This window comes from Anarrhichthys ocellatus, unplaced genomic scaffold (genome assembly GCF_004355925.1).
Source record: "Anarrhichthys ocellatus isolate YVR2014 unplaced genomic scaffold, GSC_Weel_1.0 scaffold41, whole genome shotgun sequence".
Lineage (NCBI taxonomy): Eukaryota > Metazoa > Chordata > Actinopteri > Perciformes > Anarhichadidae > Anarrhichthys > Anarrhichthys ocellatus.
Genome location: NW_022280071.1, coordinates 404,224 through 425,498, shown reverse-complemented (window position 1 = coordinate 425,498; position 21,275 = coordinate 404,224). Strand labels below are relative to the sequence as shown.

At 39.9% G+C, this 21,275-nt stretch overlaps 2 protein-coding genes across 3 annotated transcripts in view; both read right to left on the bottom strand.

Annotated features, from left to right (window-relative positions):
- LOC116394777 (aldo-keto reductase family 1 member B1) overlaps positions 1-1,585 on the bottom strand; it is a 7,433-nt gene extending 5,848 nt beyond the window's left edge. The window contains exons 1-2 of the mRNA XM_031868092.1: positions 1,327-1,585; positions 135-311 (exon numbers count right to left, since the gene is read on the bottom strand). Coding sequence (XP_031723952.1) covers positions 135-311; positions 1,327-1,407 — 258 coding nt within the window. The 5' untranslated portion in view covers positions 1,408-1,585. The remainder of the gene's footprint in view (positions 1-134; positions 312-1,326) is intronic.
- A 621-nt stretch (positions 1,586-2,206) lies between these two features.
- On the bottom strand, positions 2,207-18,008 carry tat (tyrosine aminotransferase). Of its 2 annotated transcripts, XM_031868090.1 has the most exons (12): positions 16,289-18,008; positions 15,210-15,502; positions 14,666-14,770; positions 14,004-14,071; positions 13,497-13,655; positions 11,495-11,633; positions 11,284-11,336; positions 6,606-6,758; positions 6,372-6,500; positions 5,178-5,261; positions 4,212-4,310; positions 2,207-4,085 (listed from the first exon to the last, which is right to left on the bottom strand). In XM_031868090.1, exons 2-12 carry the CDS (start codon positions 15,499-15,501, stop codon positions 3,945-3,947), a joined length of 1,422 nt encoding a protein of 473 aa, XP_031723950.1. In that variant the 5' UTR covers position 15,502; positions 16,289-18,008; the 3' UTR covers positions 2,207-3,944. The 2 variants fall into 2 exon arrangements, with proteins under 2 accessions (XP_031723950.1, XP_031723951.1); XM_031868091.1 differs by lacking the exon at positions 16,289-18,008 and having other exon boundaries at positions 15,210-16,275.
- Positions 18,009-21,275: the final 3,267 nt, after the last annotated feature.

The window sequence follows — 21,275 nt, the reverse complement described above, 5'->3', positions numbered from 1 at the left end:
ATATATATATATATATATATATATATATATATATATATATATATATATACATAAGTTGTGTAAACAAATACTGCATAATTCCCCCTCCTCATGTTGCTCACCGGCATTGCTGCAACACTTGTTGCACCACCCACCTTGCTGACGATGAACATGTCCTGGCGCCTGATGACGCCTTGCTGTATCTTGGAGCGCAGAGCCTTGCCGATATCAACCTCATTTTTGTAGTTGTGAGCGGTGTCTATGTGGCGATAGCCAGCCGCAATGGCAGCCTCCACCGCACCCTGGACCGAGGTGCGGGGGAGATGAGAGGACTGCAAGAAGCAAAAAGAATTATAAAATAGGCCCACCTTCACCACTATCTGCCATATTAAAGTTTAGAAACAGTTATATACTCACTTTCTTGCTGGGATAAGATTATCGCTACCACTCATATAACATTTGAGAGTATTAATAATCTTATGTTACTCTTGGCAAGACAGCAAAATAAGCTAATTTCCCTAAATGTCATACTGTAGACCCTTTTATAGTTTGTGAACAGCTGTAAGCAAGTGTGCACATGCAGAAGTACGGTGAAGTGCAATAGCTTTGTCAAGCTACGTAGGAACATAAATATTAACTTTATTCTCTTTTAAAATGGACGCTACAAACAATCCAGTGGTAGTCAACACGGTTAATCAATTACCTGAGTTACTACGAGCAACCACGGATACTTTCGGCTTTCGACTTAAAGTCAAAAGTTAACACGGTCACTGGTTAACCTGAAACACCTGTTCCGTTATGTAGAATTCTGCAGAACTTGACTCCGCTGTTATCGATACTGACAATCGAACATGCAACAACCAGACATGTTGATGGTGGTAAATGTTTAAAGTGCTAACTCGTGAATTTCCAAGTCCGTCACATGATGCCATTGGGCCCAAAAGACTTTCCCCAGATACTTACATTGGGGCAGAGATGTCTGTAACCCTTTTTTCAATTAAAAAAAGGAATAAATTCTTTATGTGGAAGTCAAACTTTTTTGCTTCATGTGCCACTGAGCAACTTTCTGAATGGGGCGCCACCTCCCAACGTCCAGTTCTCTTTATACATCAATGGTTGGGATGTGTAGGCAGCCAATGAGGGAGCTTGCCATTTGACCTTGAGGCGGGCAAATAATCTGCCTATCAGAAGCCGGTATTTTCAATTGCCTCTCTTGGCAGACTTCTTTCGGTAAATACTCCTATACCTAAAATACATGCATTTGCAACACATAAATAAAGAGTCAAATAGTATGCAAAAAAGCCCAAAATTGAGAATAAAAGATATAGGAAAGAGGGTTTAGAGTACCTTCCATGTCCCAAGACCCAAAACTGGCATCCGTGTGCCATCGTTCAACTCTATCGACCTGGCCACCTGTGAGTCCTCCATGGAGCAGGCAGCAGCAAAAAGCAACAAAACGAGAAACTCGGCACACACTCGGTGCACACATGCACTCGTACACTGTTGGGGCTGTCCTCTTCCTCTTTTTCCCCTGAAACTGCAACTGCTGAGTCAACGTCCTTCCTCTTTCTTTGCTGATTTTACTTGTCTATCTGACCTGTGTCTTTCCTTCTCTTTCTCTTTCTCTCTCCTATTGCTGCTTTATCAGTCCAGTGGTTAATTATTGGACAACACACAACTTCACCACCATGTCTTTAAGGGAGGAGGGAGGAGCATGTTGCAAAGGTCACTCTTCTAATAGGGGTAGCAGTGCACACACACACACACACACACACACATAAACACACACGCACACACATAAACACACAGAAAGGCCAGGTCGCACTGTAAATAGAGAAATCTGCTGTAATCTTTCCAGTTCAACATTAGATGGCGATCTTGAACTGCACCGTGCGCCTAACCTACAAATGCTGTCGATTTGTAAGAGAAAGATTTTATAATTTCAACAATAAAAGTCTCCCAATCTTCAAATATAATAAGCCATATTAGACATAGGGATACACAATAATGTTAAAAAAGAACTTTATCCAGGTTTTGTATGGTGTGTGGGTCTATACTGGAACAACATTTCATTTTTCAGTTGTTATTTTATGGTGGCCTTAAAGGACTTCTAGGTATTTAAAGGGAGGTTGCTCACTAGCATTGTGATTCCTTTTATGTTAATTATTATAGCATAAGTATAAATTATAATGTTTAATCTCAAAACTTCTCCCTTTTAATGCTTTTAATTTGAAGAAAAAAACAACTGCCCCATGGGCCCTGAACGCCTCAATAAATAGTGTGCCATTTGGTTTGTGGTGATGTGATTATTGAAAATATGTTCGATAAGGGCGTCCTACATTATTACCCATCCTCCTGATTATCTGTCATGCAGAGGGGCCCTGTTCCAGTTATCAACGAACAAGACAAACATACTGCCACTTTGAGGATACAGTACATAGAGTTACATGCTAACATTAACAAGCTCACAGAGACAAAGCTAATATGCTGTTGTTTAGCAGCTGCAATGTTTACCGTGTTTACTAAGCAGGTTTGTGCGGCAACGTCTTATAATTACCACTTAACACAAAGTACGGCTGAGACTGACGGTAATGTCATTGGTTTTGCGTGTATTTGGTCAATTACCAAAAATGTTTGCCTGCTGATGCCACTTGATCAAAAGTTAGAGGATCACCAGAGTTGTTACAATTGATCGTGAGGGGGATGCATCCAACATTTGTCAAGACTTTTTACGCTTAAAACCACGAATGTCGACCTCATGGTGGCGCTAGAGGAAAGGTCAAGGGAGCACCAAAAGTCCTCCATGAATGTCAAGATTTCATGGCAATACATCCCAAGGTTAAGACATTTCAGTCCAGACAAAAAGTGATGGACAGATTGACGTTGCTAATGCTAAATTATTATACCATTTATTTTACGTGCACCAGACATGTATTAGATTTTTTCCCCCCGGCTTGAACATTGTACAGTAAAAGGTTTTATAGAGACTTTTAATGGTTTAAGCGAAATTTCACAACCTCACGATAGAGAAATGCTGCCAAGTTAAAAGTCGCTTTATCAACCGGAGAAGTTATGGATGATGTCCAGGTCTGTAAAATACAGTACACACATGGATTTCTCTATGTGTGTACTGTACATCTTTGTAGTCGCAGTCATACAGGAAGTTACATAAGAATAGAACAGCCTATGGATTGCGTTGCACAGATTGTGAGGCCGTCTGAAGCTAATTTGTGATTCCATGAAAATAAGATTTTAATTATGCTATTGTACACCATACGGTCTTTTTATGGATATGCAGAATGCTTTGTTCTTACCAGTCATGTCAACATGTTTTTATTAGCTATAAAGAAAGTACTAAATACAATTTTTTGATATATATACATATATATATATATGTATATATACATATATCACATACAAACAACATACAAAGACTGTTCTGATAAAGAGCATGCCAATGTAGTCGGAAGTTGCTTTCTCTTTCCATGCGTATCGTTTACAAAAATGGATATTAAAATATATATTCACTTCCCATAATTGGGACAGCAAAGAAGCCACGTGAACGGTACGCACAGTCTACAATCCTGCAGTTTATATCAAAGAGGTTACATCACAATGACATACAAAGCATTACACAAATTATATAAATACACAAGAACAAGTCATATACGCTGCCTGTATAAAATATAAATATTAGGTCTGCTCATTGCATACGGTTTACATAGAAAATGACACCATTGGTGGACAATCAAATGTGTCTCTCCCAAGCTTTTTAGTTGCCATAGTGGTGACGATACTAGCAAAGTTTTGACGTCCGACCTCTACATCTCTAACTTCCTAACAACAGTGGAAGACAAGTTGAAAGCTGATTCCAGCTCTTATGTGACTAGTGGACAATTCTTCTGTCCTCTAGGCTTTGGTCTCCGCGAGGCGAAATGTCGTCGGACTGGTCCAGCTCTGACTTATCACTGGTCCAGATCGTTGCTGTCGCGGCTGTGGGGCCGATGGTGGCTCTTGCAAAACTCCCTGATCCGACCGCAGGCCTCCACCATCATCTCCTCCGGCACCGTCACCACGATGCGAAAGAAGTTAGGGTACTCAAACGCCTGGGAGAAGGCAGAAAATGGACAGTCTCGGGCATTAACAGGGTCACACATCTTTATTCTAAATGTGAGTTTAGAATAAATCATTTATCCGTCTTTATGGATAAATGACGGAAAAAGGTGTCTTACTGAGGCAGGCAGACAGAAGACCGACTGCTCTGTCACCAGCTGTTGAGTAAAGTCCACATCGTCCTTAAAATCTGGAAAGTGATTCATGTCAATCCCCACCTGGACAAATGTGAACACACATTAACCTCTGATTCATATTCAAACCGCCTTAAATGTAATACAATACCGTAGAATGATGATTCACATGCATGTGGTAGGACAAATGAATGAATGTGGAATATTTATATTATACATGTTACACTGCCCATTAAAAGTCCCATATTGTAAAAATGAATTTTATGAATTTTATGAATTTTTATTAAAGCAGGTCTAGGTGCTATGTAAATAGTGTGAAAGTATGAAAACGCTCAATCCATGTAGAAATAAACATAGACCTTATTCAAAAATATGTCTTTAGATGAGCCATCAGGATTTTCATACGGTGGTGAGGTCACAACTATACAATATATAAACCATTTCACAGTTTTTAAGTGTAAACATTCTCAATGTGTCCCAGTTTATTTCCGCTTTTAGGAAGTAAACACAGACCCAAGCTATTGCCTAGCGATGTAATACCATTGAAACACGCAAAAACGGAGCGTTTCAGAGACAAATAAAGAGTTTTTTGAACATGAAAACATGTAAACATATTCTAACAGAAACCCAACATACAAGAACCTTGAAATGAGCATGATATGTGACCTTTAAGTTTGGTTCATCTGGTGTATTTAAATAGTTTTTTCCCCCTTAACTACAGCATCATATTATTGTACAATACCTCCATCAGCAACATAAAAAGGTAAAAAATGATTTTCAGCAACTTCCTCAAAATGGCATACCGATTCAATTCAATTCATTTTTTTCCACTTATTTATAAACATAGCTTTCAATTTTGAGATGTGGCTACCGCTTCTTCAGATTATTTTTGTTAAAAATATAAATAAACACACATGAATAAGATAAATCAAACACACTTCTAGTACTTACCATGAGGTACATGGCTCCTGAAGGCATGATGGGGTTCAGCCCAGGGACGGTGCTCAGCTCACTGAAACAGATCTCAGAGTTGGTCTGAGGAAGAAAAAAATAAACCATCCAATCAGACTAGTGTGAAACACATTACTGTAAATCGGAAAAAATAGAACAATTAAAATATGTTTCAACATATTTGAAGACAACAGAAGACAAGAATCATTTTGGTCACATTTACAGGGATTATGAATATGAGTATGAGTTGCGATTCTAATCTTATATATATGCTGCACAATATACACATTATGTGAAAATATGTTATATTAAAAAAAGAAATTGTCATTAAAGATACCACATTAAGCATGGCAACATGGAGTAATCGCTGCTTTGCACAAATAGACGTGATGACGTGTTGTTGAGAGCGGAGTGTAGGTGGAGGCAGAATAATTATCTGAATACGTTTGTTAATGGTTGCTAGCAAGTTTTGTTGGCTTGTTGTTTTATAAACCACAAGTGTTACTTGAGAACGATAACATAAACCAATGAAACCATATTAGCTGAACCCGCGTCCATTGGCAGACTGCTTTATCGGGGGAAGAATTGACGGAAGCTCCGGAGAGGACGGCTGGCTAGTTAGCTACTGTTTGTCTATCGCCAGAGCTGGCTAGCTAGTCTCCAGAGCTCTTACCTGCTCCTCTCTTGGCGAAGTGGTCTCCTAGCAGCAAGGAGCGAGGTAGAGGAACTGTAGACCCAGCTGAACACCAAAAGCGGGCCATCTCTCTATCTCTCCAATAAATCAGATATAGCTAAACTTTTAGTAACATTTTCTCTCCGTGTCTGAAACGCTTTGGCCATAATGTAGCTCGCTAGAGCTTAGAATCACATTTTATCATCTTAAATGGATGCAGTATCGATTCTGGCACCCAATAACACAGCAAGATGACATTTACAATGTGTAACTTTAGCCCACTGCTCTGAGGTTATTTGTGTTGGACTCCAGTTTTTTATTCGTTTACCTCAAGCAAACACGGTGACGTAATCATGACGTTGGCTGTCAGAGGATATACAGCACTATCCAGGTAAGGGTCTGCCGACAGACTCGTGCGTCCAGAGTATCACTGAGGTTGCATTTTTGTTGGAGTAACATATAGAGATGATAAGATGATGATTTATTGTATATAGAAAGATATTACTCATCAACCCCATCACCTTCAGAAAGCTGATGGTGTTGTTGTAGAAGCTTTGAGGTGTGTTGTTGAGGATGCTCTCCAGGGCACCCTGGATGATACTGCAGGCTCCCAGAATACGTTGGCTCAGTTTCACCAGACCCTGTCGAATCTGCAGTGGAGACATACTGCATTAGGTGAATGTAACTGTTATCTATTGGAGGCTTCTTGTTGTCTCTCTGCTCAAAGACGAATGCACAAATAAAGCTACACGAACCTTGGATCCAAATATATTATCCCTGTCATGGATGAGGATCCATCCCATCCTCCAACCGGGGACCAGCCAGCGCTTAGCCAAGCCGCTGCAGGAAAGGATGGGAACGTCACTGCTGAGAGACGCCATGGAGGGAGAAATGCAGCCTGGGAAAACCTGAGGACAGGAGCAGGAACAAGATAGAATAGAGCAGATGGCAAAAATCATCCATGCTCACGGGTCATTCTGCCTTCAAAAGGAGGCCATATTGTTGACATGGAAAGCCAAGTACGGTACGGTGTTAGAAGCTTGGCATTCAAGTGGTTAAAGCCGAACAAGCTCTACAGATATGGCAAACGTGTTGAAGCTATGGTAGGTAATCTTCTTCGAAAACACTTTTGTTATATTTGTTGAAATTGTCATTACATCCCAACGACGAGCAATGAATCAAATGCTCTGACGCAAAAAAGAAAGGACTGTAATTAACAGGACTGTAATTAGCCTGTCCAGTCATTTCATTTGTTCTGAAATAAACCAGAGCTGCTAGCTTAACAGCTGTGAGTACTAACAATAGCCATGACTTGTTTACATTCATTATGATTATTTGGGGGGGCTTTTGAGGGAGGCCTGAAGGAACAGGATGTCAGTGTTGTCAAAATCTAGCAACTTTCATTGGAAAATAGTTAGCAACACTGGGTGGAGGTTTTTCGGTTAGATTATTTTAAAAATCTAGCGTACTCTTGCTAGTTTCTCAACATTACCAATCCTGGCTTCAACAAACACTTGAATATTTTCTGCTTAGCGAACGTAAGACCAGTGTTCTCCATGTTATTTCTTTTTTTGGATTCCACCATCTCCTGAGAACAATATCTGGCTCTTTAGCAGCTAAATGCTACACTATGCCCACAAGCTAGTGGTTAAATGTGTTTGTCTGCTGCTACCACCTGCTGCAGCCGGAAATCAGGTTGTTCGGAGTGGTGAGAGTGAACCACAGCAATAAAGTTACAGACCAAAACCATTTCACTGAACTGAAAGATGCTAAAACAAAACAATGCATAAAATCGAGGCTTTGATTTGTCACAATATTGGCCCTTTTCACATTACACATTTATTGTTAATAAAAGTATTTAAAGCTACAAATGACCTACTTGAGCGTCGGGAACAATCGTTTATTTATGTATAACACAAATATCATGTCTTAAACCTCTTCAGAAGCTAAGCTTCCTACTCCCTACTCCTAAACCCATGAACAATTTTGAAGCATAGTAGGAGAGAGAGAGGCTTTAAGGGAAAGGGAATGTACAGGAACCAAAGAAAGCTGGTTCTCTTTAAAGCCAAACATCTTTGACTCTGAGCTGGGAACTGCCCCGCATCCTATTGGCCAGACTACTGTGAATGACATAACAGCAACATCAGACACGTGCCTGCCTAGCTCTCCAATTTAAAGCAGTTTGTGCCCCCCCCCCCCCCTCCTTCTAGTAGGATTACAACTATATCAGCACTGGCCATTGGTTAAGTACTAATTAATTAATGATTATGATAATACTGACTGACTTTACAGGCACAGAGAGTACCTAGACTGTGCAGACATACGTTGTAAGCACATAATTTACTCATTCAAGAAACAGAGGGACTGACTGAGTCTTGCTTTGCTGGTGCAGTTCTCAGACCCCTGGCCCGCAAAACACTCCCCCTATTCAAACTTTCCAACCACCCACCGCCACCTATCCAGCTCTCCATCTACCACACGGCTTCCATTCCGTGCAAGCTCTTTCTGTGGCAAAACCCGTCAACTGCATTGATTGGAAACACATGTGGCCACAAAATTGCAAAGTCATTCTGGTCTGCTTGGGTTCAGTGTTAAACGGTCGGACGGGGAGGGTTTGTGGATGAACCCAACAACCCCGACTCCAAACTTTTCCATTCTCACTAGCCCCGACGGCACATTTAAAAAGCACAGGTTCAAAATTCAGGATATAATATGAAAGTATTTTCCATCAGAAGAAACAACAGAGAAGCAAACGTTATGTAATGGCCTGGCTGAGCATAAGAAAAACTCACAGGACTTTTTACTTTTTGTGAAATACAAAAGGCCACCATGCAGTTTATGATAAACTGCTGGTTCTGAAGGTGCTTTCAGATAGTCAGCGGTTGCCGCCACCGCCTCCATAATTTTCTATATAATTTGATTTCCTAGATCAGAAACCTACTAGAAATGTTCCTGCATGCTCTACAGGAACGCCGAAGTAATTCATTGGTTTATGTATGAACAGGCCGGCAATTGTCCCGTTGGTGTCAGTCAAATCAGTGGCTATCATGGATGTATCGTGGCTTTGCATTCGGTTCTACCTGCGATTTAACTCACTCTATCTCAGTCTTTAATCATTTTACCATAATTTGTGACTTTAAGGAACGGGTAGGGAAACTAAGCTAACTAATTGCTTAGTGTTACATTAACATAACATATCAAAGCTACCTAGCTGGCTAGTTTAACAAAGTTAGCTAGCTTCTAGCAAGCAATTCAACACACATTGACACTAATAATGTAATGATGCTGGTAATAAAAAATAAGTGAAAATTAAAAAAAAAAATTTAGCTATAGCACAATTTGTAAAAGAAGAAGCTGCCTTGGTAATGGACACAAATCTCTGGTACGCTATTTTTATTGAGGCAAGATGGCCATGCATTAATTCACACCACATGTGTTCTTGAACAGCCAACATGTGGCTGCCATTTTTTGGTAGCCACATGTTGCCAGAACCGGCTGTGGATTGAGAAAGTATAGAAGAAGAAAAAGTGTGTGTTCCTGTTAGACATCCCCCATGGATTTGTATTTATCACCATATCAGAATGTTACCAAGGTGGAAAACTACTGGTAAACAATTAAACTACCTTATCTCCATTTTTGTATTGAGCAACAATATTCAGCCTGTGTGCGCGTGTGTGTGTGTGTGTGTGTGTGTGTGTGTGTGTGTGTGTGTGTGTGTGTGTGTGTGTATTCAGGAGTCTATGTGCATGTGGATATCTGTGTACATGTTTGCATGACCTCCAACAAAAGTTTGACCGGTAAAGGCTTGTCAAGGCCGACATTGATGCCAACGCTTTGGACTGAATGTGCTGGCAGTGTTGTTTTCTTGGAAACATTTAAATTTGGTCAATGTCTTTTTAACCGTTTATGATCACAATTTCTTTTTAATTTTTGAAACAAAAATATAAAATTTTAAGATTATTATATCAAAATTCAATTATCGTCTCTTCCTGTTGAAGAAAATATGACGTGTGCTTACGTAAGCTAGTACCAACCAATTTCAACTAATAGTATGACAACCATCCATCAATCCAGCAACTTTTAGCGACAAATGAGGTGTGTTATTCTGGATATGAACACGCTGTGGCACTAAACGCGGAAACTGAAACTAAAGGAAAACTAATTTAAAGGAAAAAAAATTTGAATACAGTATAGTCAAAATATTTTGAGGGAAGAAAGTCATAATATTTTGAAGATAACGTTGTACTAATTTGAGAACAAAGTTCTAATTTTACAAAAAAGGAGTCTTATTAAGGTATTATGAAGATAAAATACTCAGTTGTAAGATACCATTTAAGGTAATGTATGCCATTTCAGGAATATGCTGTGGTTTGATGTCTCCTACAAAATTACGTCCCCATACAACTAAACTGCACTCTCAATTACGTTTAAAAGGAAACATGTACTGTATTCTCCACGGTATTAAACAGTTTAAACACGTGGTAAAAGTTGTAAATTGAAAGAAACAAAACAAAAATGCCACAAAACTACTTGGTTAGGTTTAGTAAAAAAATCATGTTTCGGCTTAAAATGACTATGAAGTTGAAACAAAACAAAAACATAAATAATTATTTTGGTTTCACTGGACATGAACAGCAGTGTCCTAGGTGAAAGTCCTTTTTTTACTTTCAATTTGCACTCTCAATTACGTTTCAAGAGAAAATTAATTTCTCTCCGGATTAACGATTGACATTTTTTAACACATTGAAACGTGTGGTTAACATTGTCAAATTGAAAGAAAACAACAAAAATGATACAAAACTACTTGATTTAGTAAAAAACATCTTGGTTCGGCTAAAGATGACCACAAAGTTGAAAGAAAACAATAGAAAAACGCAATGAAGGCACTTGGATGGGTTTAGGCAACTAAAGTTCTCGGATCACACGGGACACAAACAGCAGTCTCCTGGACAACGATCCTCATCACTACACCAGATGTCCACAGACTCTTTTCAATCAAGAAACTTCAAAGCAAAACGTAATCCACGACAAAATACATTTCCTTCAAAACGTAATTCACATTGCAGTTTCGTTGTATAGAACATACTTTTTAGGAGACAGGGCTGTTAGAACGCTACGGCAATGTGGAACATGTTCATACACACAGCCTGAGGCTAAAATGCTATGCCCCTTGCCCACCCCCACTGCTTGCCCTTGCTGACCTCCATGCCCCCTGCTCATCCAGCGTACCCACCTCGCTGGTCGCTGCTTCCACGCCTCATTCACAGCACATGGCCCCTAATCCCCCCTATGCTGATGTGGGGTTGTCCACCCACCACCCAGAGCCAGGGCAAATACCACCAAATGAAACATAACCTGCACTGTCACTGTGGCGAAAAATGTGCCTCGCTGGTGTAACAGAGGGCCAAGCCCTGTTTGTGTGGTTGCACTCACCATATCGCTGTAGATTTCATCGGCCAGAATGGGGACGCAGTGTCTGGAGGCCACTGAAAACAGAAAAAAAGAAAAATTCTATTGTTTTACTAAGATGAGGCAAATGCCGTCTTAGTCCAAATTTCCGTCCCCTGACTGGGCTGCCAATTCAAACTTTTTCAAGATTTCGAACTTGCCTATTCCTACCAAAGCAGAGCGGGGCAGAACTAACCTTTGAGGATTTTCTGCAGGTGTTCCTTGCTGAAGACGGAGCCACACGGGTTGGACGGATTGGTAACAATCAGACAGGACGTCCTCTCGTCAATCATGCTCTCCATGTGTTGCAGGTCGACCTCCCATGACTTCTCTGGCTGGAAATCAAAGAGGGATGTCAGGGTGGGGCCAGACACTTTATTGCGCATGACGATACACCCGTGTCTTGGTAACATTCAAAGGTAGTTACTGCAACCTGCTATGGCGAGGTTACGTTGAGGTTGTGTTGGAGAATGCGACGGGAAGGGGGAAAGCCAGCCGGGATGAGGTTGTTAACAGTTACATGGTGTATCCATCTCAACTGCCAAAGTCCTTGAACGCTCTGGTCGCTTATTCATTGTAACTAACTTTTTTTAAAGATGTAAGCCTCTCAGCAATATGATTTTAAAGTGTGATGTGCACCAATGTGGAAAATGTTTCGATCCCACAAGTCCTCTCAAAACATTAATTTTGAATGGTTTGCTGAGTCGTTTCTTTGGCTTGTGGTCAGTCTAATGTGTCTGCATTTGGAAAATAAATTGAAATGAAGTGACCACCACTGATTTAGGTTTCCATATACTTATGTAGTGGTGACTAAAGACAGAAACACCTCCAAAACTCTTATTTACACAATTGCATTTTGCTAGTTAGCAAGCTGGTCGCTAATCTAATCAAGAAATTGGGCTTCATTTATAGTAGAAGAAAAAAACCTTTTTTGTATTATTATTATATTATTATGGATTTTAAAGCAAAACCTTCCCAGGGCTAAGAACAGCTATTGTTATCATCTGCGTGATAGCATCTCAATGTAAATTCCAGGAAAAAGATGCAGTGTAATGGAGAAAGCTATAATGTCCATTTCGGCAAATGCCATCAACATATGAGAGAGTTCAATGTTTCATAGTTTATATCTGATGGGTTTGATACAGTACCGTGTGTTGGCTTGCTTTCCTTTTATTTGTTGTTACCTCTGTATGTAAAGTAAGTAATGTCTTGTAAGCTCTTGAATAAGAAAAAAATCCATTTGTTCTTTTCTGGCTTATTCCCCACACACATGAATGGCACGAAAAGAATCCAATGATATGGCTTCTCAATTATCATTGGCCCTAACAGCTGAAGTTGTGATACTACAAACTAAAATAAACAAATGTTACCTTGCAAATTGAAAGGTATAGGTAGAGTAAGTGTCAATGTTGTAATGGGAAAATATGTCATAGTGTCATGTGAAGGTTTAAAGAATGTAAGTCCTAAAAGAGCAGACACCAAACTGTAGTTTCAGTAGATGACTTTAATTAGTTTAGTATCCAGGTGTCTTGTTATCTGTTATCATTGTGCACTGTTTCTTTCTTCTTCGTAAGACAGAGACACAGAGAGGCCTTGACTAACAGAGATCCTCTGTTTGAAATACTTTTGACTTCCTTTGTGACGCATTATCTGAAGTTGTAAAGGCGTAAACCTTTGCATGCATATATGATGTGTGAGGGTAAAGAATGTCTATTCTGTCTCTGCAATGGTCATTTTAACAATGTCACAGTGGCTTCAAAGGAAGCATCTGCTGTGAGTTTTAAACGGTTTATTGTAAGGCAAACTGTGAACAAAGGGATTTGCAAATAGGAGATAAAGCATCTTCCTGACTGTCTTAAATGAAGTATACTAAGGCTTGAAGGATGACCTGCCTTTTATTGTGTTCTTTGTGTATTCTTGTTAGCTAAGCAGATAACAGGAAGCTGTCTGAGCATAAATGTCCATGCATTGTGACTGTTAGGTAGACCACTCTTACAGATCACTGCAATGTGTCTGTGAGACTGTTCTCTTTGCTTGCAAGCAAATAAATTGACTTTACAAACCTTGATCGTTCAACAAAACTCTGTTTACTTTATATTGATAGAAAACCTTCACTTTCTTCTCCCGACTAGTCATAAGAAATATTCCACAACAATGTTTAGGGGTGGGGGTAGGGATGGGACCCCACTCCTACTTACCAGCAGGTTATAGAGTTTGACCTCGATGCCCATGGAGACAGCCAAAGTCTTATATAAGGAGAAGCCTGGGCATGGGACCAGGATGTTGTCCCCTGGGTTACACAGGACACTGATAGCCAGGTCAATGGCTTGACTGCAGCCGCTAGTCAAAATCACATCCTGGAAGAGAACGTGGTACATTTGATTTTTTGAGAGCATAGACTCCAAAACCATATATCCATGCAAACAACAACACCCAATAAATTCACTGTAGCATGTAGATTAACTTCCAAGACATACAGTGTCACGTATTACAATCTGATTCTATTCATTATGAGCATAATATTGCAAGTGCTGTGTTTATTACATTGTGCTGCTAAAATTTCCTTTTCATTCACACACAATGCACCTAAGTTGTCCTATACTGTGATTCAGATTTAAAAGGTAGCACTGCAGGTGAATGAGGATGAAAGGGCATGAAAGAATAAATGTGTTAGCAAAGGTTTGAGGTGTTTGAGGAGTAAGCACCTCTGCCTCCAGTGGGGCCTCAGGGCAGCTGTAGAAGTTGGCCACTGCCTGTCGGCTCTTCAGGTAACCTGCCGGTGGACACAGAGAAAACATGCGGCGAATGCAAATAGAGATACATTAATGCAAAGGCTTAATCGTTTAATCGCCACTACATGTGCTCCCTTCACTGACTGTTGGGGGTTGGTAAACATGCGCATGTGATTCACTGACATCAGATAATTTCTGGTTACTAAATTTCACAATACAAGTTAAAGGGCATATGGCGAGGCAATGAGGGGCTTTCCTGGGTTCTGACATGCTAAAGGTCTCACCACAACTCCTAACTTAGGAACACAGACTTTATAGTAGTTCAGCGTCTCTTTGTAGTTGTCTTGTATCTCTTTGTAGTCATTGTATGTCTCTTTGTATTTGTCTTGTATCTATTTGTAGTCATGTCTCTTTGAGTGACATTTTGTAGGTGAAGGGGGACCCCTGACACTTTGGGGCCCTGGGCTTATTCAGTAATCTATCCATGTACCCAATGTAGCTGAAAAACCACCACATCTCACCCGTATGCATCTGTTTTACTGCTTTTGAAGCTAACGTGAATTCACATTTCTTTACTTCCGTGCATTTAAAGATGCTTGCTTTGGGATTTTTTTTTGCTGGTAAGTGAAACTCACCAACAGAAGGAGCGTAGCCGTTGTATTTTTGGGTGTCTATGGCATCTTTCATGGCCTGCAGCACTGCATTATGGGTAGGCAGGTTTCCAAACACAGTGGGATCCCCTGGGGAACAGATGGGAGGCAATCAGTCAACAGAAAAATCAAGCAACAAACGATGCTCAAAGGTCTGCGTCACTCTACACATGAAAAGAATACAAGTCGAGGAATATGGGACACATACTGTACATGTGTAAGAAACCATATACTGTATCTGTACTAGATTTTTTTTAAAGCTAGTAGAGCTGTTGTGGACGACAGTTAATGGACAGTATGCCATTGCATATGTATTTATTGGTAGTATCATATCATATAGGTGATTGGCCTGGTTTGTTTCAAATATTAGAAAGTAATTGGAACTCTAACGGGGTAGTCATTCTTTATTGATTATAGTTACACATTATTGGATTATTAGAAATAGAATATTTGCATTACATGTAAGCAACAAAGCTGCATCTCCAGAGGTGTTTAAAATACAGATTTAGTCATGCAGAAACCCTCTCACCTATGGAAAGCGAGATCATGGGTTTATCCGGGTTCGGAGTGAGTTCCATCCCATCCACAATGGCCCTAATGGGATTCAACGTGTTGTTGGCCATTTTGGAGGGCTTCACTTCCCATATCTGCCTGCGGCTTTTGGCTTTGGTCGGATACAAGCTGCCATTCACACTGACGTGGCGGACGGCGTTCCCGTGCACTCCCTTCCCATTGACTCCGGCCCCATTCAGGCCTTTGCCGTTGATGGTGCCGTGTACCCCATTCCCATTCATCTGAACCAAATAAGACTTTTTATCCATCCTGCAATGATGAAGATGATGAACAATTAGAGCATCAAAACACTCAAAACTGTAATTAAATACTCTTGATGTACTTAATTCAAGTATTCCATATATATTTCTGCACTACAGTTCGAGGAGGAATATCGTACTTTTTTTTTTACAATTATCTGATTGATATGGTTACTAGTACATTATTTGACTTACATGATACCATTTTATAAAATATATTTTTATAGATGAAACTGCCCAACACTATATTCAATATTCAAAATGATCTCCCCTTCAGCCTGCTACACCTTTAACATGCTCTTTACATGTTAATCAAGCCATTACAATATGTAATCATTTGAAAGGGGTCATTCGGCATGATGACTACTTGATAATTTAGGTACATTTTGTCCCTAATAATGTACTGTTATTCAATTTGGAATGTTGAACTTTTCTTGTACCAGTATATTTTAAAACATCAAAATTGTGATAAAAGATGATATACTGTTGATCGCACCTGATTCTGCATATTCAAAGATTATAATCTCTCTCTTAATTCTGTTACTTTTCAATCATCCAAAAGTCACTCTGTTCTAGCTGTTTGTTATACCTCTCCATAGAACCGACAGAGACGGGATGAATACATAAATAACGAATCATTACTGTTGCAAAAATAAACTTTGAAAGATCAATTTACAACGGTGTACTTCCCCAAAACATTAACGAAACATTAAGCAAATCAATTCATAGTTCATTTGTTTATTATCAGACCATTCACTAAAAAGGTAATATATTAAAAAATCATATCTGTACTTACCTGAATAGATATTCAACAGAAAGTTTTCCAAAAAAGCAGCAGCGGGTGCGGGATGATAAACAATAGCCTTTGGGGATGTTTTACGGTGGTTATATATCAAGATCCCCGAACATGGGTGTTGAGCCCAGCCCATATTTCCATTGGTGGAGACCCAGGGCTGTGCCGTTACACCCCTCTTACATGACTAACAAGAACCATCCCCACCACCCATTATCAGTAGGGAGGAAGGGGAGGCAGGGGACCAGTGGGGACGAGTTCCACGCAGGCGAGAAGACACCTCCGCTGGAGTGCGTCATACGCATTGGCATCAAAACAGAGACGGCGCAAAGTGCAATATCGCTGCATTCCTAATTATTCAAATAGGGAATGTATCTTTGTCCATGCACAGTTAATATTTGGTAATATATGTATTATAAAGGGAAACGACAACATGCAGAGTGATAATCCTCTTTGGATTCTTCACTACAGCCGACTTATTTCACATACAATATGATCCATTATTCATACTTATAAAATACTGATTGTTGCTGCTTTCAGCAGAACTATAATGAGAAAATTACATATTTTTTATAAAATTAGACTCAAACAACCCCACAAGTAGGCTAATGTCAAGGTAACTGTAAGTTATTGGTGCTGCCAAAACAAAACATTACTTATTCATGATGGGTATGACATACTAAGGCTAATACCTGAGTCAACAATAACATGGATGTGAGCCCCTAGACTGACCGGGCACGTTGCGTTGTAATCAATACGTCAGACAGACAGGTTTTTTTTTCCGACAAAACACATTGCTGCAGCATGTGTTGTTATGCCACTGAGAGCACCTTTCGTTGCGTTTCCTTCAGTTCAACGACCTACTGTTTGCAGTGAGTACAATGAGCAGCCTAACTTGCTGGCTCTGGAGGCGAATAGAAAAGCGTTTCAGCTTAAACAAAATCTGTGGAAAACTACTCCTTACATAAAGTCTGGCCAGCTGTTTTTTAGTAGTTCATATTACAGTCCCTTTGAGTGAAATAGTGCTAGTGAAGGTAGGTCCTCTGAGAGTAAGAACATGGAAAAGTGGTACATTTTTTTTTAAAAGAGCAATAATAGGTAATGTTGTAGGCTACTTTTGCATGAATTATGACCAAAAAAAACATTAATTTTTTTATCATTATTGATAAACAATTAATTTATCCCACAATACAGTTCTACGGCACAAGAGCATACCTTATATTGTGTCTACACTACTGTCAAAATGTATTTTAAAAGGAAAAAAATAATCAGTGGTTTTAATGGGATTTGATAAAAGTAATAAAAATATGAATTACCACCAGAATCATCCTTTGATATGGATCCATTCTTAAACAGGGATTTCACCTTTTTGTGGACCCTTTCATTGTCATTTACACCTCAGCAATAAATATAAAACATATCAAACATCCAACTGGTATTTCCTAAAAAGAAAATGAGCAAACAAAAAAGATGTTTTGGCTGCTTGTCTGACCCTTAAGTTTGACCACACCTTCCCTCCAAAACTGCAAAGTCATTGTCTAGCACTCAAGAGGAGACTACTGGGTTTCATAAATTAGCATGTTGGGGCCTTTAACATGCACTCAGCAAAAATAGTCACAGCTTTGCCTTAAGTATTGCGTTCTAGAATTACTTGCAACTCGCAGTTATGCTAAAGTGTCACAGATTAAAAATGTAAGGAATAGCACAAGGCGATTAATGGTGCTTTTTGATGACTGTGATTCTGGAGCCTTTTTAACCCTAGCCCTATTTTTAGGCCTCTGCTCGAAAATTGCATACCCATACTAAAAAGAGTGTATTTCTGCAACTACAAGTTCTATTTTAATAATGATGTTATAATAAATGTAACACTTGTGAGATTGCCACCACCAATGAACACCGCAAACCTGCAGAAACCACCTGCAACACCAACCGTGCCCAGCCACTCAACCTGCTCCCGTCCGAGCCGTTCATCGAAAACAGCCGAAACCTGCAAATCTCGCCAACAAACCCAACCCACAATAGGGGCCGAACAATCGAGTGCATTTAGTAAAATAATTTAGTAAAATAAAAAATAAAAATAGAAAACAGAATTAGAACAGGAAAGCGACGACATCACATAAAAGTCAGTCTGTAAAAATGTGTTTTAAGAAGTGATTTAAAATAGATTACTGATTCTGTGAGCCTTATCTCCTCAGGCAGCTCGTTCCAAAGCCGAGGGGCCCTGGTGGCAAAGGCACGGTCACCTTTAGTTTTCAGCCTTGACTTTGGAACAGCCAGAAGGGCCCAACCCCAGGATCTTAGGTTGCGAGCTGGCTCATAGGGGGTCAACATTTCCTCTATATATGTTGGGGCCAGACCCATACGTAAAAGTGATCAGTAACATTTTTAAATCAATTTTAAAACGTAGAGGGAGCCAGTGATTGGGGTGATGTGATGTCTCATCCACAAATGTCCTTTAAAACCATTTGCTATACAAAACGGCTTTGAAAACAAAGAAAAAATGATGCAGTGTTACTTCATCGGTTGTTGCTCTTTAGCCTCATGACACAATACTGACACAAGGAGAAACCCAGTAAACAGTCACAGCTAGTACACACACCTGAAAATACATAAATAAACTGATGCAAGCCTTCAACTCAAACAAATCCACCTTAAAATATAATTATTCAATGTTTTCTGACACAGCACAGATTTAATTTGTTAATCAGAGGCATTTCCTGATGAATTCTGACTGTTGGAGTCAATCACTAATAATATGATGACATCATCAATCCAAGCACGATGCAGTGATTTCCATCTTGTTGAGCATGTTGACATATTTGTTTTATTGACTAAAATACTGTGAATGTCAACAGATACATTCTGCTTTTTGAGTGGATTTTCCTTTTAATAGGGAGTTATATAATAAATCAATACCCACACAGTATACCCCTTAGTACTTTGCACCTTGCCCTTTAACTAGCACGGTATTGCTCTGCCAACCCCTTGCACGTGCTAGATTAATGGAGATTAACTACGTAGCATAATTTTGTGGATCGGTGGTTTGATGGAGTACATGTGCATGCATGATGTCTGTGCAGTTTAAGTGAATGGGGACGATATTGTTGATTGTCATAGTGTTCAACCAATCAGATCTTTAGTTTGACATGTTGGGCGTATTCTTTGACGTGCCAGAGCCTTCTAGCTGGCCTAGCCATATGTGATTGGTCAGTGGGCTAGTGTGACATGTTGGGCGGTGACAATACCAATATCTGCTGCCTCTGTTGAGCAGACATTTTCAGCCCTCAAACGCATTAAAACGTATTCAAGAAATACAACTGAGGAGGCTCGACTGTCTTCACTGGCGTCCATGAATCGAGAAGGACTTCTTACTGGAACTAAAACGCACGGATGTACTGAACAACCGTGAGATTAAACTCTTTGTTAACAAAGAAAGGAGGATGCACTTTGTCTTTAAATAGTGAACAGCAGCTCTGGTAAGTTAAATGCGTTTGTTTTTACATCTGCAGTAGCTTTAATATGCTTGTTTACATATTATTATTTGTATAACTTGTTTTTATGAAGATGGATTCTTGTTTGGTTTTATATGTGATAGGAACCATTGCTACGTCCAATGTTGCTCTGGGGACCTATTTAGCTGGTGTTGCCAACTTGGCGACTTTCTCGCTAAATCTGGCGACTTTCCAAACTCTCATGGCGACTTTTTTTGTCAAAAGCTACTAGTGACAAATCTAGCGACTTGTTCTGGTGTTATTGGAGACTTTTCTGGTGTTTTGACTCTGACTTGAAAGCACGTACATTCTGCACTGTCGTGAACGAGCAGCGGGTGCTGCCGTGAGCCCCTCCGCCGCCCCAAAGCACTCACAGGCGGCTACTCTCACAGAAGCCTCGTGCAGCAGTCCCAGCTGCAGTCAGAGCAGAGAGGAGACGCACTCTCGACGTATTCTCTGCAGTTAGTGGATCTATAGGTTTTGGCTTCATTTTTACACAAAACAAATAATAACCGTAGCTGTGTTTCAGCTGCAGGACAGCAGTGAAGGCCCAGGTATAAAATGCACGGCCCGCCACTGAATGTGAGTAATAATAAAGTACTGTGAGTCATAATAATAATGTTTACCCGAAGCGGACAAACCAAACACTGACTCTAGATAGAGCCATTCACGTTTTCACGTCGGCCATCGTAGTTCATTCGTAAGTCAATTGGTTGCAATCTTCAACCTCGCCGCTAGATGTCGCCCAATTCCTACACACTAGACCTTTCAAAGAATATTGATCTCTACAGCACTATAGACATGGGGCCCATTTATGTCCACGCCACAGGGGAAAACAATTAATCGCACTCCATTGACTTTGGATAGTGTGAAGGTGCCTCCTTGTCACCTCCCTGACTGCTAGCAGACAATGCCATTGCTAATGGCAATGCTAACACACAGATATTTAGTGTTAACCATGTTAGCTTAGCGTGTTTACATGCTTGCTGATTAGAATTGAATACGTACAGTCAAGGCTGATGGGCATCTCAGTAGTTTTGCTCGTCATTAACCAAAGTATTGGTCAAACAAACTCAAGTCTGCCTGAATGCAGCCGAATAAATGGCCGTATCATATTACATGGCAGTTCATCTGATACTTAGAACAGGGGTCTTCAACGCTTTTCAGGCCAAGGACACCCAAACTGATAGAGAGATGGAGCAGGGACCCCCGACTATATATATTGTATAAAATTGTGTTTTATATTAAATGGGCCTAGTACCGTGTATACCTCTTTATTGTGCATTGAATACTAAGCTATTCAAATAATACACAGGTTCATATATTCATGTTTTTATTTTAAACATGTGCAAGGTATAGTGAGTAGGGTGGCCGTGCCACTGCCATTTAGAAACATACCTTGTCAGCTGATACCAATGCCAATATCAACATTGTCAATTGCATGATAATCATGCATACAAGATATTCAAATTGATGTTTTCATTTTAAACATAAATGTG

What these genes read in the sequence shown, in the direction of transcription:
- tat (XM_031868090.1), bottom strand. Translation starts at nt 15,501, where the DNA reads ATGGATAAAAAGTCTTATTTGGTTCAGATGAATGGGAATGGGGTACAC. An exon ending in ATGAAATCTACAGCGATATG is followed by an intron (nt 6,759 to 11,283) that starts GTGAGTGCAACC and finishes TCCTGTCCTCAG; the next exon opens with GTTTTCCCAGGCTGCATTTC. An exon ending in CAGGAGCCATGTACCTCATG is followed by an intron (nt 4,311 to 5,177) that starts GTAAGTACTAGA and finishes ACATTTGTCCAG; the next exon opens with GTGGGGATTGACATGAATCA.